We start from the raw sequence: 25,290 nt of genomic DNA, 5'->3' as shown, positions 1-25,290 counted from the left end.
TGGGCTGCAGAATGGATGATTTGTTAGCAGGTGTGAAAACAACATTAATATCATTGTACATCTCCATCAGAGCTCTTGGGTGACCAGATGCATTGTCAACGAGCAATAATATTTTGAAAGGAATCTTTTCTTCTGAGGAGTAGGTCTCAACAGTGGGCTTAAAATATTCAGTAAACCATGTTGTCAGCAGATGTGCTGTTATCTAGGCGTTGTTTTTCCATTTATAGAGCACAGGCAGAGTAGATTTAGCATAATTCTTAAGGGCCCTAGGATTTTTAGAATAATAAATGAGCATTGGCTTCAACTTAAAGTCACCAGGTGCAGTAGCCCCTGACAAGAGAGTCGGCCTGTCCTTGAAGCTTTGAAGCCAGGCATTGACTTCTCTCTAGCATGAAAGTCCTAGATGGAATCTTCTTCCAATGGAAGGCTATTTCATCTGCATTGAAAATCTGTTGTTTAATGTAGCCACCTTCATTAATTATCTTAGCTAGATCTTCTGAATAACTTGTAGCTTCCACATCAGCACTTGCTGCTTCACATTGTACTTTGATGTTTTAGAGACGGCTTCTTTCCTTAAAACTCATGAACCAACCTCTGCCACCTTCAGACTTTTCTTCTGCAGCTTCCTCACCTGTCTCAGCCTTCATAGAATTGAAGAGAGGTAGGGCCTTGCTTTGGATTAGGCTTTGGCTTAAGGGAATATTGTGGCTGGTTTGATCTTCTGTCCAGACACTAAAACTTTATCCATATCAGCAGTAAGACTGTTTTGCTTTCTTATCATTTGTGTCTTCACTGGAGTAGCACTTTTAATTTCCTTCAAGAACTTCTCCTTTGCATTTACAACTTGGCTAACTGGCACAAGAGGCCTAGCTTTAGGCCTCTCTTAGCTTTCCACATGCCTTCCTCACTAAGTTTAATCATTTCTAGCTTTTGATTTGAAGTGAGAAACGTGTGACTGTTCCTTTCACTTGACTACCTAGAGACCATTGTAGGGTTATTAATTGGCCTAATTTCAATATTGTTGTGTCTCAGGGAATAGGGAGGCCTGAGGAGAGGGAGAGAGATGGGAAATAGCCGGTCAGTGGAGCAGTCAGAACACATACAACGTTTATCAATTTAGCTAGTCTTAAATGGGCGTGGTTTATGGCGCCCCAAAATAGTTACAATGGTAACATCAAAGATCACTGATTACAGATCACCATAACAAATACAAAAATAATGAAAAATTTTGAAATATTGTGGGAATTACCAAAATGTGACACAGTGAGCAAATGCTGTTGGAAAAATGGCGCTGATAGACTTGCTTGACACAGGGTTGCCACAAATCTTCAATTTGTAAAAAATGCAGTATCTGCAAAGCATAATAAAGTGAAGCACAATAAAATGAGATATGCCTGTATTATTGTCTGAAAGAACTTATTTTTCCTACATCCCAACTTTTAGGAAAGTCTGTACTTAGTGTAGCTGCTATCATTGTCATGCTCAAATATTTTAGCCAAAGGCTTTGGTTGTAGGTAGCTTTTCTTTTTCTTTCCTTAAACCATATGTATATACGTGTGCTTGTCCTAGGTATCTAAATGTTATTTTATTTTAATAGAATTCAGCCCAAACTCCTCCATATGCCTTGGGGAAATCATTGAGGCCCTCAGCTGAAATGATTGAGACTACGAATGACTCAGGAAAAACAGAGCTTTTCTGCTCTATTAATTGCTTATCTGCTTACAGAGTTAAGACAGTTATTTCTTCAGGTAATGTTTAAGTTTGATAAATTTATAGATTTCATAACTATTAAAGAAGAATGTAACTGCTTTTCTTTCACTTCGTTACAAACTAAACTGATCTATGTGGTTAGATAAAGACCCAAGGTTATTTTAGTTTCAAAGAGCTGATTTTTATTTTTATTTTTATTTGAAGGATCCATGCAGTATTTTTTTAAAGTAATTAATTAATTTATTTTAGGCTGCTTCGGGTCTTAGTTGCAGCATGTGAGATATTTTGTAGTGGTGTGCGGGCTTCTCTCTAGTTGTGGCACACGGGCTCAGTAGTTGTGGCGCACGGGCTTAGTTGCCCCATGGCATGTGGGATCTTACTTCCCCGACCAGGGACCAAACCCATGTCCCCTGCATTGGAAGGCGGATTCTTAACCACTGGACCACCAGGGAAGTCCCACAAAGAGCTGATTTTTAAGTGACGAAGTTTTTCAGTGATTCTCTTGATTGAAGTATTTATTTTGTAATTTCATATGTGAAAAGAGAGAAAAAACACGTATAAGTTCCAAGTTAATTTTTGCATAAGTGGGACTTAATTGAGGTTAGCTTTACATATTATTGTAAAGTTCCTTCATTTTTGTTTTGTATATTACTGAATATTTGTTTTTTTACTCTCCTAATACATTTTTGGATCATTTGTTCATCTGTGTAACTTACTCATTGGTTTTTATTTTTTGCTACCAAGGTGTCCAGGTTTTGTGTCATAGTTGTAAAACCTCAGCAGTCCCTCAGTATCACCTAGCCATGTCCAATGGAACTATATACAGCTTCTGCAGCTCCAGTTGTGTGGTGGCTTTCCAGGTATGACCTAAGGTAGTATTTTACCCTTGCAGTTCTCTTAGGCGTTGGTCTATGGCAAATGTTAACTGCTGAAGGACCATGCTTATTAAGTTAGAAAGAAAAAAATTCTATTCAGCTGTGATCCAAGAGGTCATTTCTGCAAAATGTCTGAGCCCAAGATTTGACCCTCAGTCCTTCTTTATTCAGAGTGTTCACCTAAACTACCTTTCTCTCCCACTTTCTCCCTTGGCTCTCTCCCTTTCAAAAGAATGGAAGCTAGGCTATGGTTTGGATAGGTGGCATGGTGATGTGCTCATGTGTCCCTTCCTTTCATCCTGGGCCAGATACATAATGACTCCTGGCGTGGAATTGGAAGCTTCCACTTACTTGTCCCATTCTCTCCTCTCTGATACACAGGGAAAGGGTAGAGTTTCCCATCCTCCTGGGTGGGAAGATGCCTGATGTAGTATCCCTGGCACCAGGGAGAAAGAGAGTATTGGTGGCCACTGTGCTCTTAATAGCCGTGAGAGGCTGGTTGGTAATGGGAGTGCAGGTGAAGGGGTATCTTGGGGGAAAGGAGAGGCCTGCTCTAATTTATTAATTAGTCATGTACTAGAGATCTTTGTCTGGAAAGCCTGAATTTTAGTCCTCAATCTTTTAATGTTGCATTTCTCAGTCCTATTCTGGAAGTATGCCATTTCAACTCTTGCTGTGAACTACTCAATAAAATTTTCAAGAAACGTTTGGGGGGAGTTAATTTATTAAAATGAGAAAATGAAATTGATCAAGTTATCTTATTTCTCAGTTGATAAAATCTTTGCCTTATTTGTATTCATTCAGAATGTATTTAACAAGCCAAAAGGAACAAACTCTTCAGCAGTGCCCTTGTCTCAGGGCCAAGTGGTTGTAAGTCCACCCTCTGGGTCAGCAGTGCCAGCAGGAGGAGGTGACACCTCTGCCGTTTCCCCCAGCTCCGTCCGTGGCTCTGCCGCAGCCAATCTCCAGCCTCCTTCTGCTCAGTCCCAGCAAGTTGCTTTGACCCATACAGTTGTTAAACTCAAGTGTCAGCACTGTAACCATCTGTTTGCCACAAAACCAGAACTTCTTTTCTACAAGGTAAAGAGAGATGGTGGAAGGGATTGAATATGAGTTTATCTAATGGAAGCATTTTTGTCTTTTCATCTTTGACAGTCACTTGGTTTGCTTTGAAATGAGAAAGAAAAGGATTTCTTAACAATAAAGCAACTGTTTAATTAGATATTAATGACTGTTCTTCCTCTGCAGGGTAAAATGTTTCTGTTTTGTGGCACGATTTGCTCTGATGAATACAAAAAGAGAAATAAAGTTATGGCAATGTGTGACTACTGTAAACTGCAGAAAATTATAAAGGAGACTGTACGATTCTCAGGGGTTGATAAGCCATTCTGTAGTGAAGGTAAAGAAAAAAGCTCAGTTTTGGCCACAGAGCATACGGTTGTTATGAAGTAATTCATGATGAGTTGAGCTGTTAATCCACAATTAATTTTCAAGTAATTTCTTTAATGAACTATAATTTGAAGCTTTTTTATTGAGTTTATACTTAATTCACTTTAAAGTCTGTCCTTTTAAATGTTATAATACTCTCAATAAAGAAAAACTTTCAAAATATAATTAGGTCAATGGTATTAGTATATAGAAAATCTCTTCGTAAGTTTAGCTATGACTTCAGAGATCTTTTTGTTTTTGCACCCATTCATAAAGAGGGTACTTAGGCAATTACTGCTTCTTGGCTTAAGAAACTTTTATATTGGGTTGGCCAAAAGGTTGGTTCGGTTTTTTCTCTAAGATGGCTCTAGTAGCACTTAGTTGTCTTTAACTTCATTCGAAACAATTTTGTTAGGTTGTATGTGACAGCTGTCATATCAGCGTGCATTTAAAAAAAGACATCAAAATTGGTGAATTTTGAGGGACTTCCCTGGTAGTCTAGTAGTAAAGAATCCGCCTTTCAATGCAGGGGGCACGGGTTCGATTCCTGATCAGGGAACTAAGATCCCACATGCTGCGGGGCAGCTAAGCCCATGCGCCACAACTACTGAGCTTGCGCACCTCAACTAGAGAGGCTGTGTGCCGCAAACTACAGAGCCCATGTGCCCTGGAGCCTGCGTGCCACAACTAGAGAAGAGAAAACCCGCACGCCACAACTAGAGAGAAGTCTGCGTGCTGCAACGAGAAGATCTGGCATGCCTCAACGAAGATTCTGTGTGCCACAACTAAGATCCGACACGGCCAAAAATTAAAAAAATAAAAAAATTGGTGAATTTTTATGTAACCATTTTAATATTGAAGATGGAAGAAAAAAAGCATTTTTGGCATATTATACTTTATTATTTCAAGGAAGGTAAAAATGCAACTGAAACACAAAAAAAAGATTTGCGCAGTGTATGGAGAAGGTGCTGTGACTGATCGAACGTGTCAAAAGTGGTTTGCGAAGTTTCGTGCTGGAGATTTCTCTCTGGACGATGCTCCACGGTTGGGTAGACCAGTTGAAGTTGATAGTGATCAAATTGAGACATTGAGAACAATCAACGTTATACCGCGCGGGAGACAGGTGACATACTCAAAATATCCAAATCAAGCATTGAAAATCATTTGCACCAGGTTGCTTATGTTAATCGCTTTGATGTTTGGGTTCCACATAAGTTAAGCGAAAAAAACCTTCTTGACTGTATTTCCGCATGCAATTCTCTACTTAAACGTAAGGAAGACGTTCCTTTTTTTTTTGTTTTTTTGAACTTGGCTTTTTTCTCTCTTTTTTTTGAAATAAATTTATTTGTTTATTTACTTATTTTTGTCTGTGTTGGGTCTTTGTTGCTGTGCGTGGGCTTTCTCTAGTTGTGGCGAGCAGGGGCTACTCTTCGTTGCGGTACGTAGGCTTCTCATTGCACTGGCTTGTCTTTGCTGCAGAGCACGGGCTCTAGACACATGGGCTTCAGTAGTTGTGGCTCACGGGCTCTAGAGAGCAGGTTCAGTAGTTGTGACGCATGGGCTTAGTTGCTCCGCGGCATGTGGGATCTTCCTGGACCAGGGCTCGAACCCGTGTCTCCTGCATTGGCAGGCAGATTCTTAACCGCTGCGCCACTAGGGAAGTCCCACTGTTCCATTTTTAAAACAAATTGTGACGGGCGATGAAAAGTGGATAGTGTACAATAATGTGGAATGGAAGAGACTGTGGGGCAAGCAAAATGAACCACCACCAACCACACCAAACGCCAGTCTTCATCCAAAGAAGGTGATGTTGTGTATACGGTGACATTGGAAGGGAGTTCTCTATTATGAGCTCCTTCTGGAAAATCAAACGATTAATTCCAACAAGTACTGCTTCCAGTTAGACCAACTGAAAGCAGCACTTTATGAGAAGTGTCTAGAATTAGTCAACAGAAAACGCATAACCTTCCATCAGGATAACACAAGACCGCATGTTTCTTTGATGACCAGGCAAAAACTGTTACAACTTGGCTGGGAAATTTTGATTCATCCGCTGTATTCACCAGACATTGCACCTTCGGGTTTCCTTTTATTTTGGTCTTTACAAAGTTCTTTTAATGGGAGAAATTTCAATTCCCTGGAAGACTGTAATAGGCACCTGAACAGTTCTTTGCTCAAAAAGATAAAAAAGTTTTGTGAAGATGGAATTGTGAAGTTGCCTGAAAAATGGCAGAAGGTAGTGGAACAAAAGGGTGAATACGTTGTTCAATAAAGTTCTTGGTGAAAATGAAAAATGTGTCTTTTATTTTTACTTAAAATTGAAGATACTTTTTGGCCAACCCAATACCTCTGATGTTTCTGAACATAGACGACCTAATATTTAGAGTATATTTCAAAAGTGATATGTTTGTTTTGTGAATGTAGATAAGACTGTCTTTTAACCTAGAGGCAAATAATTGTGTCAAGTATTTAGAAATTAGCTTAAAGTTGGTATCTAAGACTGTAGAAACTCACTTTACTGTCTTCAAGTTTATATAAACTTGATGTTTCTTGCTTTTATCCCTCTGGTTCTCAGTTTGCAAATTCCTCTCTGCCCGTGACTTTGGAGAACGATGGGGAAACTACTGTAAGATGTGCAGTTATTGTTCACAGACATCCCCTAATTTGGTAGAAAATCGATTGGAGGGCAAGTTAGAAGAGTTTTGTTGTGAAGACTGCATGACCAAATTTACTGTTCTGTTTTACCAGGTAAATGTAATATATCTCTTTGGCTTTCTGAAGTTAGTACAAATTATTTTCTCTTTGAAATATATTCAGATTATGAGAAGAAAAATTGGGTGTTTAGAATTGGGTAAATAAATTATGGGCTCCTAAAGCAAAATTCAATTGAATATAAACATGAAATCTTTGGGGTAAAGAGTATAGAATTTCGGGAGACTTTGTTGTTGTTTGAAGATATGTTCCTTTAATTTTTGCTTTCTTATAAGGCACACGGACCTTATTTATAACTTTGGGTTTTTTTTAGTTAGAACTTTACATAGTTATGTTGCCTTAAGTTGCTCTCTCATTCAGAAGGTTACTCTGAGAAATTTGAAGTCAGACCTTGTTCTCACTTCCTAGGTCAAATGACTCTGACCTCCTTACCCCTCACCTGCCTTCTTTAAAAAAAATTTTTTTGAAAGGCTAACAACAAAAGCTACAATTAATTGAACCACTAATACATGTCCAGTGCTTCATAAGTGTTATTTCATTTACTCCTCACCACAGTCCTAAGAGGTAGGTATAGTATTGCCTGTTTATAGATAAGGAAATAAAGTAAGGTCCAGGGAGGTTAAGTAATGTGCCCCTGAAGAAGCTGGTAGGTGATGGACAGCACCTGTAACATTCCAGTGAAATCACCTGTTTACTTGTCTACCTACCTAACACATAACTTTCTTTGGGGGTCTTTTTCATAATTACATGACCAAGATGTATCTCAATGCTCAAGATGAAGGGTATCTAGTTAGATATTTGTTGAATGAGTCGAAGTCTTTATGACTCGAAAGCCCATATTCTTTATACTGCAGTAGGCTACCTCTTAATGTTTAAAAAAAAAAAAAAAAGCCTATCTTTAGATTCCTTCATCAGTAATTTTGAAAACAGGAGATAACTTTTATATCCTCTCAATTGAGGGCATCTATACGAAACAAATAGTGTATATATTTTTAAGTACAGTGTCTTAAGGTAGGAACCTTACATTTTGTGATCTCAACTGACTCATGTATCCTGTTTTCATAGTTCCTCTGATTTTATGATTAGTGTTCTATTTTCATTATTTTACAGTTTTAAGCCTATCCTGTTTTACATTTCTTTCTCAGATGGCCAAGTGTGATGGTTGTAAACGACAGGGTAAGCTAAGTGAGTCCATAAAATGGCGAGGAAACATCAAACATTTCTGTAACCTATTTTGTGTCATGGAGTTTTGTCATCGTCAACAAATTATGAATGACCCTCTGTCACAAAATAAAGGTAAAGTTAAACTTGGCTAAGGGGGTCTTTATGTCAGTGCTAAGTTACTATCAGCACACACAGTTGTAAATAATATAATAAAACAAATTTCACTGGAGTCAAATAGCCTGAATTTCCTTAAATTTTCCTGTAAGAATTCTTAAAGATTGCTCTTGAGGGAAAATTAATCCTGATGCCTTTTGCTATCAAAATCAAACACACCAAGGAATCAATAAATATATAAGCACTAATTTTGTAGGAAAATTAGATTTGATTGCTTTTGATTGAATTTATCTGTACATAAATAACTTACACTAAGGGATATATGCTATTCAGTTAATAAACCAGAAATAAAAACAGAACATCAGGGCAAACAAAGGAAGAGGATATAAGTACGTTAATATGGTTGCTGTGACTGGAGTCAGATTTGATCCAGAGCTTGCTTGTAGCCAAGGAAAAAAGAACAACACGTTAATTATATCAGAAAAAATAAAGTAGACCAGTTCTTCACAGGTAGCAAAGTTTTTCCTGGCTAAGAATAAAATAATTTTGCAAGTAGGACAGCTAATGTGGTCAAAATATCCAGATGAATAGCTATGTGGCATGTTCTGAAAGTAGCTCTCTGAAGTAGCACTTTTCTGAGTTAGACTAAAAACATCTGATGTTATGTTCTCTCATCAAAGCCTGGCGTGCTGCTGAATTGACAGAATTCGTGTGCTTTGACTTTGAAGTCTGGCCTTTGTCTACCTTTGCAATCTTATTAATCATCACCTTAATCACATATGCCTTGTGCTAATCTTTTGTGTTATCATTCATTCCCTAAGACCAGTCAGGGTGGTGGTAGAATTTTCGTTCTATAATGTGGGTTAACAAAGTCACTGTTTTTATGTGGATGGACAGCTACGTCACCAACTTGCTTATAAAAATTAGCATGTTAAATTTTTATTTGAATCAAGCTTAGGTGTAGGAATTTTAATATTCACTAATGGAAAAGTCCGGTTAATCCTGAAGCTGATACCTGTATTTTCACCTATTAAGTATCATTTGAAGTTTATAATTTTAGAGAATCAGGTACTCTTTAAGTCCTAATGAACACTAATCTGAACAGAATCACCCAGCCCAACATTATACAGAGTTAGATATTTGCATTGTACCTTGAAACTTAGCTGTTAACAGGGTTTTTTTAATGTGTGTGTGTGATCCTTTTGTTTATACTAGGTCTTACCTTTTTGTCTATTTTAATCAGTAAATATTTCTAAGGCGCAAACTGCTTCAGTGGAGCTCCCTTCTGCAAGGACAAATACAATACCAGTTATAACCAATGTGGTGTCATTGGCAAAAATATCTCCTGCCCAGCTCACAGGGAATGTTGTTTTAAAAGGTATGACTTGATGTAAAGGCATTTGGGTAGACTGTAGAGGTGAGCGTTGTCTGGGGTAAATAGCTCTTATTGGTAATGTTCACATATATGTTTATATGAGGAAACAAGCCCCTCTGTCTCTGAGGGAAGTGGGTAGCAAGCAGGGTGGCGTGTATAGGGAAGGAAGTGGTATGTATAGTTTATTTTTTTAAGAACCCAATTGATTTTATTGATTGATTGATTGATTGAATTTTTGAATTTTATTTAATTTATTTTTTTATACAGCAGGTTCTTATTAGTTACCCATTTTATACATATTAGTGTATATATGTCAGTCCCAATCTCCCAATTGATTTTAATATCGCTGCCTTTACCTTCGGAGATTCTAATACAGTAGGATGGGATTAGGCCCAGGAATCCCTACCTTTACCAAGCACCCCAGGTAGTATTGATGCCAAGTTTCCTTGTACCATTTTTTGAGAAATTCTGGACTAGGCTCTAGACAACCTTAGCAAGAGGAAAGTAACCTCTTGGTTTCAGTGTTTACTTCTGTATATTCTAGGGATAATGTATGTTTTAATTTATAACAGGTGCAGTTAATACTAAAGAGGCAGCAAAGATCATTGAAGATGTAAGTTTTATTAATTATTTTCCTGATTAATGCCCCTTGGGTTTAGTTTCATTTTGGATATAGCCTTCTAATGTATGTCTGAGTTCATGTCTATTTGCTGCTTAGTCTTTTTAAAAAGTAGAGTAATATATTATGCACTGATTTTTGTTTTTGAATCTTAAAGTTAGATCATTAATAAGAATGCATTCCTGATTTTATTGTTTGTGTTCTGGTTCCTTAGTTTCTTTAAATACTTGTTAATTCCATCTGGTTGCTTATTTTTCTCCTTTACTACATTCAAGTATTTTTCTTTTAGACTAGAAGGTCTCTTGAAAAAGTTCAGTATATTGTTGGTTTCTGCATCTTTGAATTATGTGAGGCTGAAAATAGTGCAAAATAAAAATATATTTAAATTCCCACTTTATTGTGAAACTTCCCAAGATTAAAAAAAAAATTTAAAGAAATACATAATTTCAAATCTGGCAGGCTGAAAGAATTGCAGACTATCTCATTGTTGTCCTATGTCAGCATCACTTTAACAGGAAAACAAAATTCCTATCATCCTTTATCAATATCACACGAACCTAATGTGTCAGATCTTGAGTTAATGTTTTCAGTGACTGTTGTGTTGCTCTCTTAACATTTGCTCTTGATACAATTAAAATCTTTTTTAAAATATTGATATCATATAACAGTGTCATTCAGGTTCATTAAGTGGTGATCCTATACTAAAAAGTGTGCCACAAATTCTAAATTTGGAGCAGAAGTTAGATGTGATAAAACTTTGTGAAGAAGGCCAGACCATTGCTATGATATCTCATGCTGTTAATTTAGGAGAGTGCACCCTGCAGAGTATTAGAGATAATGCTCAAAAAACCCCAAAGCAGTATTAAAGCAGGTACATTCTTTAGTTCACAAAATTATCTTGTAACCAGGCAAGGATAATGGAATAAATGGAAGAAATCCTGGCAACACAGCTGCAAGATCAGTGCTGCCATAATGCGTCCCTAAGGCCAAGCTATCATCTGTGCTAAGGCATGAATTATTTTTGATGATTTGAAAGGAGGCGACACTGAGACAAAAAGGTTTACTCCAAGTCATGGCTGGCTTTCCAATTTTAAAGCCCACCAAGGTTTTAAGAATATAAAAATGAGCAGGCCAGCTATATCTGCTAACACTGAAGCTATCAAAACATTTCAGCTTTACCAGAATTTAAAGAGGCTTTAACTTGGAAGACACCATAATATCTGCTAATAAAGAAACTAGGGACTTCCCTGGTGGCGCAGTGGTTAAGAATCCGCCTGCCAGTGCAGGGGACATTTGTTCAATCCCTGGTCTGGGAAGATCCCACATGCCGCGGAGCAACTAAGCCCGTGAGCCACAACTACTGAAGCCCTCGCTCCTAGAGCCCATGCTCTGCAACAAGAGTAGCCACTGCAATGAGAAGCCTGCGCACTGCAACAAAGTAGCCCCCGCTTGCCACAACTAGAGAAAGCCCGCGTGCAGCAACGAGGACCCAACACGGCCAAAAATAAATGAATTATTTAAAAAAAAAAAAGCTATGAAAATGGTAAAGGAGGTAAATTTGTGCAAGGTTGTTGAAAGGAATGTTGAAATTTTGCTTGGGTTGTTCCCCAGGGATTAATAAAGGAAGACTTGCTAGAATTAGAAAAACAAAGGTAGCAGGAAGAGGGCTCCAGCAATTAGCCTGGGCCTTTAACACATCAACTAGCAGTGAAGTGACTGGCGTAGACTTTTGACCATATTTCAGCAACCAGTTGCTATATTTGAAGATGATCCAAATGTGGATTGCGGTTCCATGGTGGCAAGGCGAAAGACGGACAGTGTGTCTGCATATCAAGAAATCCTCAGTGAAAAAAGAAAAAATGAGAAAAAAAACCAAACCACGTTAGATTCATTAGATTCATTCTTTAGCAAAAGTCTTCCAGGGAATCAGACCAGCCTTCACCATAATGTGGAGAGAGAGTTTATCCTACTTAGTTCCGTATCCCTTAACTCTCCCATTATTAGTGTTGTTGGAAGATGGTGATAACTCTACGTCGTTATTTTCAGGCAGTATACCACATTAGTTAATGAACTACCATTAAGTTAATTTTGTATCTATATGTGTGCTTTGTATTGTACATTAAATTATATCTTAAAATTACATTATTAATAGGTCACTGTGTTGTAGAATTAATAATTTTGTTATTAACTGCCTAACTGTATAATGAATCATTGTTAATGTACCTTATATTAATAAGTATTATTAATATGTATTATAAAAATATTCTATATTGGTTATAGGCTTATGACTCTGATAATGCATCCCTCCTCTACTTTATACGTATGGGACAATTAGTCTTGAATTATGTTGGTTTTGAACTATTCAGGATTTTCAGGAACATATCCCTCATATTAAATGTGACTGCCCTATGTATGTTTTCCCTATATGGAGTATTTCTGTAATTCACCAATCATTTAAACTATGTTACAGAATAGTTCTGATTAATATTTTCAGTTTAGTCTATAAAAAGTATAATAATAAATAATGTAGTATTTTTATGATTTAAAAAAAAAACCTGACAGTTTTAGAATCTTTTCTTTGTTTCTCTGGGACTTTGGTCTGAATCTCCTTCAGGTTATTTAAGTGGTCTTAAATTTGGGGGAAAGGTGAGATACAGGGAAGTGCAAAGAAGAGAATATACTGCAAATGTCAGCAGACTTCTTCTATGAAGGCCTAGAGAGTAAATATTTAGACTTTGCAGGGCATACAGTCTCTGTTACAACACCTCACCTCTGCCATTGTAGTGCAGAAGTAGCCATAGACAATACATGAGTGAGTAAAACACTGGAACAGTAAAACTTTATTTACAAACACAGGTGGTGGGCCCATGAACCATATTTTGCCAACTCCCTGTTCTACTGTATTCCCTCCATCCAGAATTAACCATTGATAGATTTGGCTTATTAGCTCACAGTTTTTTTTTTTTTCTTCTACCCTCCCTTTTTTCTCCTTTTTAAAAAATGAATCACTACCTTCAGTCCTTTTTCACAACCCTAGATGCAACTACTGTTCTGAGTTTGGTGTGTTTCCTTTCAGACCTTTTTTTTTTTTTTTAATTTATTTATTTTGTTTTTATTTTTGGCTGTGTTGGGTCTTCGTTTCTGTGCGAGGGCTTTTCTCTAGTTGTGGCAAGCGGGGGCCACTCTTCATCGCGGTGCGCGGGCCTCTCACTATCGCGGCCTCTTGTTGCGGAGCACAGGCTCCAGACGCGCAGGCTCAGTAGTTGTGGCTCACGGGCCTAGTTGGTCTGCGGCATGTGGGATCTTCCCAGACCAGGGCTCGAACCCGTGTCCCCTGCATTAGCAGGCAGATTCTCAACCACTGCGCCACCAGGGAAGCCCCAGACCATTTTTAATCTTTCACATTCATATATACACATCCATGGAAAATAATTAATGTTATTTTTTTAAATATCCATGTGATATTTAATAGATTTGGTATATTCCTATTGCTGCTGTATAATATTGTACATAGGTACCATCTTTTATTTATCTATTGCCTATTGATAAACATTAGGTTGCTTCACTATCAAAAATCTCTGCTACAGTGGACATTTTATGTCTCCTTGTGCACGTGTGCAGGTGTTTGTCTAGTGTAGACATGGAATTATGGAATTTTGGGGACAAAGTGCATTTGCATTTTTAGTTTTCAAATTGCCCTGTAGAGTGGCTGTTCCAGTTTTTATTCCCACCAGCAGTTTATTTTTGTACTCATTTCCCAGAGCCTTATTGTTATTTTATGTTGTCAGATTTAAACTTTTTTTTTGCCAATCTGTTTAGTAATATCTTTTTATTTTACATGTCACTGATTACTAGTGTGTTTGCTTATATTTCTGTTTTTGAACATTTGAATTTTCTTTGAATTTCCTGTTTTTAATTTTTCCCCATATTTGTGTTTGTCTTTTTCTTATGGATTTCTTTTTTTTTTTTAATAATATAAATTTATTTTTATTTATTTAGTTTTTGCTGCATTGGGTTTTCATTGCTGCACGCAGGCTTTCTCTAGTTGTGGCGAGCAGGGGCTACTCTTCGTTGTGGTGTGTGGGCTTCTCATTGCGGTGGCTTCTCTTACTGCAAAGCACAGGCTCTAGGCACGTGAGCTTCAGTAGTTGTGGCACGTGGGCTCAGTAGTTGTGGCTTGTGGGCTCAGTAGTTGTGACGCACGGGCTTAGTTGCTCCACGGCATGTGGGATCTTCCCGGACCAGGGCTTGAACCCATGTCCCGTGCATTGGCAGGCAGATTCTTAACCACTGCACCAGGGAAGTCCTGGGTTTCTTTATATATTCTGGATTTGCCTTCCTTTCTACTTATCATTTTTACCAACACAAAAACATGCAGTAATATTTCCTACCTGAAAAAAATCCTTCTTTAACACCATGACCTTTCAGCTACTGTCCCATTTCTCTGCTCTCCATTTTGGAAAAACTCCTCTAAGTGTGGCCTCTACTTGCTGCCACTATTTCCTTATCTGTTATCTTCCCTTAGCTCACTCTAGTCAGGCTTTTGTCTGCACCACTCCACTGAAAGTGTTCTTGTCAAGATCTCCATCAGTGTTTATTTTGCCAAATCCAGTGGTCAATTTTCAGTTCCTATTCTACTCATCCTTTCAGTAACATTTGATACAGTTGATCTCTCCTTCATTCCTTGAAATACCTTCTTCAACTTCTAGGTCAATCATTTGTTCCTTTTGTCAATCTACATTTCTTTGTAGGGGACTCATTATAGTCCTGTGGTTTTAAACCACCTAGATGGTGGCTGATTACCAGATTTATTTCTCTTGCCTTGACCTCTGAGCTCTAGATTCACGTATCCATCCCACTGCTTGCTTGACATTTACTCTTAGATTGTGACTAGCCATCTCAAATAAAGCAGAACTGTTTTATATCCCCCACACTTTCTCTCCAGTGTTCCTCCTTATCACTCCTGTTGCTGTCTTCTTAGTCTGAGCCACCATCATCTTTCTTCTGCATTACTGCAGTGACCTTCTACTTGTCTTCCTCCTTCCATTTTTGCCCTTTGCAGTTTTTTTCTCCACACTGTTGCCAGAATGATCGTCTTAAAACACAAATCAGATTGTCACTCCAGTGCTTTAAAAACCTTCAATGAAATTCTGAAAAAAGAATAGAGAAGGGGAAGAGCTAGTTCCCAAAATTATAGGATAACTACAAATTAAGAAAAAAATTTTTTTAATTTTTATTGGCGTATAGTTGATTTATAAGGTTGTGTTAGTTTCAGGTGTACAGCAAAGTGAATCAGTTATACAACAAATTTTATAAGGCTACATAGTTGAAACAACAAGAAGCCATGGATAGACAGCTCAATAGAAAAGAAGTCTAGAAATAGACCTAAAAAAAAAATATATATATATATATATATATATATATATATATATATATATGCGAATTTAGAAACAATAAAGGTGGCAGTTCAGATCAGTAGGAGACATCTGGATTATTCAGTAAATAGTGTTGTGACAACTGAGTAGACATATGGAAGAAAATACAGTTGGATTTCTACTAAGTTAAACCAAAATGATGTCTAGATGGAGAAAAGTTTTAAGTTTTAAAAAATAATGAAAGTACTAGGAAAAAGTATAGGAAAGAATTTTAGTGCAGAAGTGGGGAAAGTCTTTCTAAATATGTCACAGAACCCAAAAGCCATAAAAGATTTGTAAGGAAAATTCAACTACACTTCAAAGCCAAAGACACATGAAAAAAACAAGGTTGCAATTTATGCCATAAAAGGCTATTTTTTTCCATATGTAGAGAGTTTCTGTGAGTCAGTAAGAAGACCCAACACCCATTAGGAACATGGGCAAAAGTATGATCCATCAGTTTACAGACCAGGAAATAATAGTTCTTAAACATATGCAAACATAATTCAACTTCAAGATTAGAGAAATGCCATTTAGAACTACAGTTTCATCAGATGGCAAAGATAAAAATGATGAATTACACTGTTAAGGCATTTTTACATATTGCCAATAGCAGTTGGTAAAACTGCTACAGAGGGCAATTTAGTAAAACCTATTAAAATTTAAAACGTAAATACCGTTTTACCCAGGAACTCCAATTTTAAGAATTTATCCTTCAGGTATATTTTGCACATTTATGAATGATGTACAAGGATAACAATTGCAGTACTGTTTGTAGGAGGAAAAGCCTGTAAACATCCTAACTGTTTCATCAGTGGTCAAGGCCACTGTGAGTTCATTCTGAGGTATTGTGCAAATTAGAAAAAAATAGCCCTACTTAGAGAGTCTGAAATGCACCCTCTCCAATCCCACACTTAGTCACATGGCCTGGCAAGTGGAGTTCCCTGTATGCATACACAGTGGCTCTGTTGGGACTGTAGTTAAATATACTGTATCCCATGCAGTGGAATATCATGCAGTTAAAAAGAACGTGACAGCTCTTTCTCTACAGACATAGAGCAGTCATATATAATAAGTGAAAAAACACAAAACACATGCCTCTACATTTGTATAGTATATCTCTGGGAGGCAGCCAATAAATAGTAGTGATTACCTCTGAGGAGAACTGAAAGACGGGGGGAGAATTTTAAGAGGGAGAATTACTTTTTTCATTGTTTACTATTTGAATCTTTGAATTTTGTCAACGTTATATTACCCATTCAAAAAACAAGCGTAGAATTAAAAGATAAAGGAAGACAGGGAAAAGGATATGAACAGACAGTTCACAGAAGAGAAAATATAAATAATGCTTAAACATGAAAAATATATAACCTGAATACTGTTATATAATTTCTCACTTACTGAGAAATAGCAAAAAAGTTTGATAATGTTTAGAGTATTGGGAACTAGGTCCCATACGTTATAATATACAGATTTTCATATACTTTGACCCACCAAGCAGCACTTATAAACACCTTATTCCAGTCAGTGTGCCTGGTGGTCCTGCGGGCATGTCTCTTGCTTCAGTAGTGTCTGGCTGGAATAGACGCCGGGACGCCCCTTCCTCCAGCCTCTGACCACCCTACAGCCTTTTTTCCAGTCCCAACCTTCAGAACCATCCTCTCAGCCATCCACTGTCTCTGAGACCAGCCAACATCGTCCTTACTGCCAGTCAACCAAGAACTCCCAGACTGGTCAGAATTATTCCACCAAGGTGGAGGCCTCTGTCAATCGCCTGGTCAGCCTGCCTCTGCGGGCCTCCTACACATACCACTCTCTGAGCGTCCATTTCCACCATGGTCATGTGGCTCTGGAGAGTGTGGGCCACTTCTTCCGAGTCTCCTGAAGATGCAAAACCAGCGCAGTGGCTGTATCCTCTTCCAGGGTAAACTGTCCCAAGATGAGTGGGGTAAAACCCTGGATGCCATGGAAGCCACCATGGTTGTGGAGAAGAGCCTGAACCAGGCCCTTTTGGATCTTCATACCCTGGTTCTGCCTGTGCAGACCCCCATCTCTGTGACGTCCTGAAGAATCACTTCATAGATGAGGAAGTGAAACTCATCAAGAAGATGGGCCACCACCTGACAGACCGGCTGGTGTTAGGCTGGGCTGGGCGAGTATATCTTTTGAGGGGGTCACCCTCAACTCAAGAAGGGCTAGGAGCCTCCAGCCCAGCTGCCTTTGAAGGGCCCCTCTGTTATCCCCCTGTGTCAGGGCTTCTGCCTGAGCCTCTCCCTGCAGCCACTAGGCAGCTTTTTAACCATGCTGGAGCCCTCTCCCAAGCCATGGACCCAATGGAAACAAAGCTTTTGCAGGAAAAAAGACCTTGGTCTGTAGATATACTAGCACGTGTAGAATCTATTTGTGTGTAAGGATATTTATTGTAGCATTGTTTATAATAGCAAAAGATTTGTAACATATAAATGTTTAGCAGCAGGGACTCTTCAAATTACATATAGTACATTCAGTGTATAAAGCTGTTACTAGGCAGCTTTGTATAAAGTTTTATGAAAATACCTCCAAGATAGTTCGCTAAGTGGCAAAGCAAGGTGCTGAGCCTTGCTAATAATATGCTACCATGTGTAGTCAGAAGCAACGTATTTAATTACATAGCCCATCTCTAGAAGGATGTATACGAAACTGGGAACACTGTGTTCAAGACTGAGTCTGGATAGATGGCAGACAGGTGTGGAAAACTTACTTTTCATGTATACACTTTTATACCTTTTGAATTGTTACATCATTCAAAATTACTGCATCTATCACCTATTTAAAAAGTAAATTTAAATAACAGTAGTCCTCCCTTATCCATGGGGGATACGTTCCAAGACCCCCAGTGGATGCCTGAAACCATGGGCAGTACCGAAGCCTATATATACTATGTTTTTCCTATACATACATATCTATGATAAAGTTTAATTTATAAATTAGGCACAGTAAGAGATTAACAACAATAACAAAATAGAACAATTATAATAGTATACTATAAAAAAAGTTATATGAATGTGATCTCTGTCTCAAAATACCTTGTTGTACTGTATTCACCTTTGTCATAGTGATATGAGGTGATGAAGTGAGGTGAAAAACGTAGGCGTTGTGATAAGTGTTGAGCTTTTCCCTTTGCACTTGAAGGACATACTTAAGGGCTTTTCTTCGGCATATCTGAATTGCCAGCATCACTGCTCTTGCTCTTTGGGGCCGTTATGAAATAAAATAAGGGTTACTTGACTAGAAGCACTGTGATACCACGGCAATCAAGCTGACAACCAAGATGGCTACTAAATGACTAATGGGCAGGATACGCTGGACAAAGGGATGGTTCACTTCCTGGGCAGGACAGAATGGGACAGCAAGAGATTCCGTAGTGCTACTCAGAATGGTGTACGATTTAAAACTTATGAATTGTTTATTTCTGGAGTTTTCCATTTAATATTTTCAGACTGCACTTGACCATGGGTAACTGAAATGAAAGAAAGCAAAACTGCAGATGAGGGAGGCTACTGTGTACCGTTTGGTGGTTTCCCATCACACTTAAAGTACAATCCTAATTTTCTGTTGTTTTTTTTACTAAGACCTTCCAGGTCCTATACAAGTTGGCTTCTGCCGACCTTTCCAAATGTATCATTTTAGCCCTGGCTTAACTTTATTTCAGTCTTGTTCTTGTTGATGTTCCTAAAGCATGTCACGCTCTTTCCCACTTCAGGTCTTTTGCACCTCAGTGCCTGTGCCTGGAATCCTCTGACCTCAGGCATTGCGTGGCATGCTCTTTTGAATATTCATAGGGTCGTTGCTCAAATGTTTACTCCAGAATTACCTCTCCTTCACGCTGTCACTCTCCATTCCCTATCCTGCTTTATTTCTTTCATAGCAGTTATCACGACCTGGAATTATACATTATGTATTTGTTTTACTTGTTTATATTCTGTGTCTCCCTCTAGAAGGTAAGGCCCATAAGCGCAGGACTTTGTCTTGTTTTCTGCTGTATGCCCAGGTCTAAGGACAGTGCCTGGCTTGTAGTAAACGTTCAGTAAATGTTTACTGAATGAAAGAACATGTTTTAAATACATTCTCCCACTCTGTTGTTTATCCTTCAACCTTAAAGACCTTTGTTTGCAAAAGTTAAAATTTCAAGGTAGTCAGTTGTATCAACCTTTTCTACTTTATTTTGAACTCTTTTGTGTTTTATTTAAGAATACTTCCTCTGAGTTCTGGTTATTTGAAAATTCTCCATTGATTTTAAAGTTTTATTGTTTTTAATGTTGAGGTCTTTAATTGATATGGAATATTTTTTCACATATGGTCTGAAGTTGGATCTAAGTTTTCTGAATAGCCAATTGTCCTAATCAGCAGATTGTTTTCTTTGTTTTGATTGTACTTATTATCGGCAGAGTATTTTTTTAAATCAATAAATGGTACTGATACTGATTGAAGAATTAGGAATTAGTATATATTTTCCAAAGCAACTTTCTTGTACCACTCTTTTAGAGAATTATATTTCTCTTGATATATGTCACCTTTCAACTGATAGCAATTGTAGTCAGTGAGAAGGTACTAAAAAAAATCTCTCTGGTTTCTGGATTTTTTTAACTAGGGAAGTACACAGACAGATGCCATGAAACTTCTGTCCTCCCAGTCTTTGAAGCTTTTAAAGAACAAAGCATTATTGTGCAAACCCGTCACACAGACCAAGGCCACCTCTTGCAAACCACATACACAACACAAGGAATGTCAGACAGGTATGTGTTGTTGTGCTTTCCACATGTAGTAAGTTTGTTTTCTGTTTTGTGTGCTTGTTTCTGATTTTTTAAGAAAGGAAAAGAAAGTCATTGACAATTTCTTAAATGTGAAAACAATTCTTGGATCACATACTTTGAACATCTAATTTATTCCTTTTGTATTGTCATTAACTCTAATAACTACTAAATCGAATCCATATGCACGCAAAGCATTATGTGTAGAGTGGACAAACATCTTCTGTACATGTGCACTGCTTTTCTAATGTACAGACAGGCTATTATAATAATTACCAAGATACGAATTTAGTTAAAAGTATTAGTGATTTAACCTTGGTTCTTTTTTTAAACACTGAATTGACTGACTAAGAGTATAACTATATGTCTGAGGTGTTGGTGATTAGGAAAATTATTTGAATTCATACTTGAAAATATTGTACACTCTTGCCCCAATCCATGTTAACTGCTTTTAATCCCACTACCCTTATGTTTTCAGTTACTTTTATAGCCTACTCTGCCCAAAACATTTTTTGATTTTTGTTTTTAATGATACTTTTACTTCACAGAATATATTTAAAAGCTTAGTCTGGGGACTTCCCTGGTGGTTCAGTGGTTAAGACTCTGCGCTTCTAGTGCAGGGGGTGCGGGTTCGTTCCCTGGTTGGGGAACTGAGATCCCACATGCTGTGCGGCGCAGCCAAAAAATGAAAGTAAAAGCTTAGTCTGTCAACAGCTGACCATGAGTTTTTATGTAGGATGCCTTTCTTTTAGTAGGAGTCAAGGAGAATTCTGTTTTCCTTCCTCAGTAAATTTGATTGTTTTATATTCCTGTTAAAATGATACACTCTTTGTTTACATGAATTATTAAATACACATTCACATGTGGAAAGTAGTAAGGGATCTTTGGACAGCTATATATGTGGGTATGTGTGTGCTTATACATTTTTGAATTTCTAGATTAAGTATTAGGATGTTTTCTGTATACTGTTGTAAACTACTTTTTCACTTGACATTGCACGAAAACATCATTCCACATCAACATAAATTTAAATATACGTTGAGATTCTTAATGGATGCATAGATTCCAATGTATATAACGTATGGATGTATATAATGTATATCCATCCTCCTAAGGTTGACATTAGCTTGCTTCTAGTTTTTTAATATTATAAACAGTATTGAGTTAAGCTGTGTAAATGGATCTTTCTCCACTTGTTTAATTATGTCCTTAGGATAAATCCTAAGTAATGGAATTACTGATTCAAAAGCTCTCATAGAATTTTAAGGCTTAGATTTTGATATGTATTGCAAAATTGCCCTCCTGCAAAGTTATATGAATTTATGATCCAATCAGCAATGTTTGAGAGCATCCATTTCTCTACACCTTCACTGACACTGGGTATTAAAACTAATAATTAACCCCCTTCCCCTCAACTCTAATTTTGAAAAATTCAAAATTTAGAAATATTGAAAATACAGCACAATGAACACCCTTAGATGAATATTCATAATGAATATACCCTTCATCTAGATTCACCAAATGTTAACTTTTTGCCAAATTTTTTTCTCCTCTCACTTTTTTTCCCCATCTTTTAAAAAGTAAAATAGTATATTGTTTTTTTGGTGTTAATTAATTAATTAATTTTTGGCTGCGTTGGGTCTTTGTTGCTGCACACAGGCTTTCTCTAGTTGCGGTGAGTGTGGGCTACTGTTCATTGTGGTGCGTGGGCTTCTTATTGCGGTGGCTTCTCTTGTTGCGGAGCACGGGCTCTAGGCGCACGGGCTTAAGTAGTTGTGGCACGCAGGCTTTGTAGTTGTGGCTTGGGGGCTCTAGAGTGCAGGCTCAGTAGTTGTGGCTCACGGGCTTAGTTGCTCCGCAGCATGTGGGATCCTCCCGGACCAGGGCTTAAACCCATGTCCCCTGCATTGGTAGGCGGATTCTTAACCACTGAGCCACCAGGGAAGTCCCTAAAATAGTTTACTCTTAACTTGGTGTATTCTGTGTACATCAGCCCTAATTCCACTAATCTACTGAATACATGGCACTGCTAGGACACATACCACTGCCTACAGTTTTACTACAGTCAGTGACCAAGCTTTGGGCAAAGAGAAATTCAGTGTTTTATTTTTTTGTTTTTTTAAAATATTTATTTATTTATTTAGGCTGCACCGGGTCTTAGTCTTCGTTGCGGTATGCGGGATCTTTTAGTTGCGGCATGTGGGCTCATAGTTGTGGCATGCGGGCTTCTTAGTTGCGACACGCGGACTCTTAGTTGTTGCCTGCAGCCTTCTTAGTTGCCTCATGTGGACTCTTAGTTGCGGCATGCATGCGGGATCTAGTTCCCTGACCAGGGATCGAACTCTGGTCCCCTGCATTGGGAGTGTGGAGTCTTACCCACTGGAGCACTAGGGAAGTCCCGAGAAATTCAGTTTTTAATGGCATCATGGAAGTATTATGGTTTGTGTTTAAACCTTAATTAGTGTATGCTTTTGACAAATATAAATAGTAACAAAATATAAATTTTAAATACGTGGGGTAAAAACATAAAGAACATTGCTTATTTGTTCTTGAAAATAACAGTGATTCAAATATTTCATTCAGATTTATCTATGCCTAACGAGAAAAATGATGCGGAACTTGATTCTCCACCTGCAAAGAAAAAAAGAATAGGTTTTTTCCAGACTTATGATGTGGAATATTTAAAAGTTGGTTTTATTATCTGTCCGGGATCAAAAGAAAGTTCACCAAGGCCACAGTGTGTCATCTGTGGAGAAATTTTATCCAGTGAAAACATGAAGCCAGCAAATCTTTCTCATCATTTGAAGACAAAGCATTCAGAATTAGAAAACAAACCAGTAGATTTTTTTGAAGAAAAATCTCTTGAAATGGAATGTCAAAACAGTGCTTTAAAAAAGTGTTTACTAGTTGAAAAGTCACTTGTGAAAGCTTCTTATTTAATTGCTTTCCAAATTGCTGCCAGCAAAAAGCCATTTTCCATTGCTGAAGAAGTAATTAAACCATATTTAGTAGAAATGTGTTCAGAAGTTTTGGGTTCCAGTGCTGGAGACAAAATGAAAACCATTCCTCTTTCTAATAGTACAATTGGACACAGGATTGATGAACTATCTGCAGACATTGAAGATCAGCTGATTCAAAAAGTCAGAGAGTCAAAGTGGTTTGCCCTTCAGATAGATGAGTCATCAGAAATCTCAAATACCACCCTTCTTTTGTGCTATATTCGTTTCATTGATTATGGTTGTAGTGATATAAAAGAAGAATTATTATGTTGCATTGAAATGCCTTCTCAAATGACTGGTTTTGAAATATTTGAACTAATAAATAAATATATTGATAGTAAATCTCTGAACTGGAAGCATTGTGTTGGTCTCTGTACAGATGGGGCTGCAAGCATGACTGGTAGGTGTTCTGGTTTAAGGGCAAAAATTCAAGAAGTTGCCATGAATACAGTGGCATTTACACATTGTTTTATTCACCGTGAACATTTAGCAGCAGCAAAGTTGTCTCCGTGCTTACATGAAATTCTTTTGCAGTCAGCACAAATTTTAAGTTTTATAAAGAGCAATGCGTTGAATTCACGAATGTTAACAATTTTGTGTGAAGAGATGGGGTCTGAGCACGTGAATTTACCACTTCATGCTGAAGTACGTTGGATATCAAGAGGGAGAATTTTAACAAGATTATTTGAATTACGACATGAAATTGAAATATTTTTAAATCAAAACCATTCAGATTTGGCCAAGTATTTTTTTGATGAGGAATGGGTTGCAAAGCTGGCCTACTTATCAGATATTTTTTCACTTATAAATGAACTAAATTTAAGTCTCCAAGGATCTATGACTACTCTCTTCAATTTGTATAATAAAATCGATATGCTTAAGAAAAAGTTAAAAATGTGGTTGAAGCGCATGCAAGAGAATGATTATGACATGTTCCCTTCATTTTCTGAATTCTCAAACTCATCAGGCTTAAATATGAGCAGTATTGCAAGCATTATTTTTGAGCACCTGGAAGGACTTTCTCAAATGCTCAATGACTTTTACCCACCAGAAGAAGACTTGTGTTCAGGAAATTTGTGGATAATTAATCCTTTTATGAATCACCAAAGTAGTAATCTCACGGACTTCGAAGAAGAAAAACTAGCACAGTTATCGTCAGATTTAGGATTACAATCAGTATTTAAATCAATGTCTGTAACTCAGTTTTGGATAAATGCAAAGGCAAGTTACCCAGAACTCCATGAAAAGGCACTGAAATTTTTATTGCCTTTTTCAACTATTTATTTATGTGATGCTACATTTTCAGCTTTGACTGAGTCAAAACAAAGAAATCTGTTGGTTTCTGGCCCTGCCCTACGACTTGCAGTCACATCTTTAATTCCGAGGATAGAAAAATTAGTAAAGGAGAAAGAATAGTAATGTGCATATTGCTTATTATCAAAGTCTATAATTTTGTGTTAAATTTTGTATGAGATAAGTATCCTAAAATATAAATTCCTAATGTGGATGTGTGTTCTCGGTGATTAAATAAGTGTTTTAATAATTTTTCTCTTTTCATTGAGGAATTTAATAATTACGCATTTATACATAATTATATATAATTTTAATAGTCCAAGGTAGAGAACTTAGCTATTTTATTGACTGATCAGATAATTTGGATTAGTGACAAAGATGTAGGTAATGAAAGGCCCAGTTTATAATGTAATAGCTAGCACACCTGGATGTTGAAACTGCTTGGTCTTTAGAAGCACATAGGACATTTCAGTCTTCAGCCTGCTGGCTATCTACCCAGCAGGTTGTGGGTAGGTAGAAAACAAAGATCCAAGCAGCTCGGCTATCAGGAAGTGGAAGCAGCAGGAGAGTTTTAGACCCCTGTTAGGGGCCTCTCTGGCTCTCTAGACCAGGGCTTGGCAAACCTTTTTCGTAAAAGGCTGGGTAATGAATATTTTAGGCTTCGCAGGCTATAAGGTGGGAACTACTCAATTCTGCTGTTGCAGCACAAAAGTGGTAGACAATACGCAAAGTGTGGTTCAATAAACCACAGTTTATGAACTTATTTATGAACACTGAAACATGAATTTCATATAATT

General features: G+C 37.5%; 1 protein-coding gene across 5 annotated transcripts in view; it reads left to right on the top strand.

Annotated features, from left to right (window-relative positions):
* ZMYM6 (zinc finger MYM-type containing 6) overlaps positions 1 to 24,677 on the top strand; it is a 43,876-nt gene extending 19,199 nt beyond the window's left edge. For all 5 annotated transcript variants that reach the window (XM_059918728.1, XM_059918747.1, XM_059918738.1 and 2 more), the window contains 10 exons: positions 1,598 to 1,748; positions 2,455 to 2,570; positions 3,390 to 3,665; positions 3,834 to 3,984; positions 6,589 to 6,761; positions 7,871 to 8,021; positions 9,247 to 9,381; positions 9,951 to 9,991; positions 20,042 to 20,186; positions 22,785 to 24,677. In XM_059918728.1, coding sequence (XP_059774711.1) covers positions 1,598 to 1,748; positions 2,455 to 2,570; positions 3,390 to 3,665; positions 3,834 to 3,984; positions 6,589 to 6,761; positions 7,871 to 8,021; positions 9,247 to 9,381; positions 9,951 to 9,991; positions 20,042 to 20,186; positions 22,785 to 24,616 — 3,171 coding nt within the window. In that variant the 3' untranslated portion in view covers positions 24,617 to 24,677. The remainder of the gene's footprint in view (positions 1 to 1,597; positions 1,749 to 2,454; positions 2,571 to 3,389; positions 3,666 to 3,833; positions 3,985 to 6,588; positions 6,762 to 7,870; positions 8,022 to 9,246; positions 9,382 to 9,950; positions 9,992 to 20,041; positions 20,187 to 22,784) is intronic.
* The last annotated feature ends 613 nt before the right edge of the window (positions 24,678 to 25,290 follow it).

The sequence above is a fragment of the Balaenoptera ricei genome, chromosome 1, assembly GCF_028023285.1.
Source record: "Balaenoptera ricei isolate mBalRic1 chromosome 1, mBalRic1.hap2, whole genome shotgun sequence".
NCBI lineage: Eukaryota > Metazoa > Chordata > Mammalia > Artiodactyla > Balaenopteridae > Balaenoptera > Balaenoptera ricei.
This window is presented reverse-complemented; position numbering and strand designations above follow the sequence as displayed.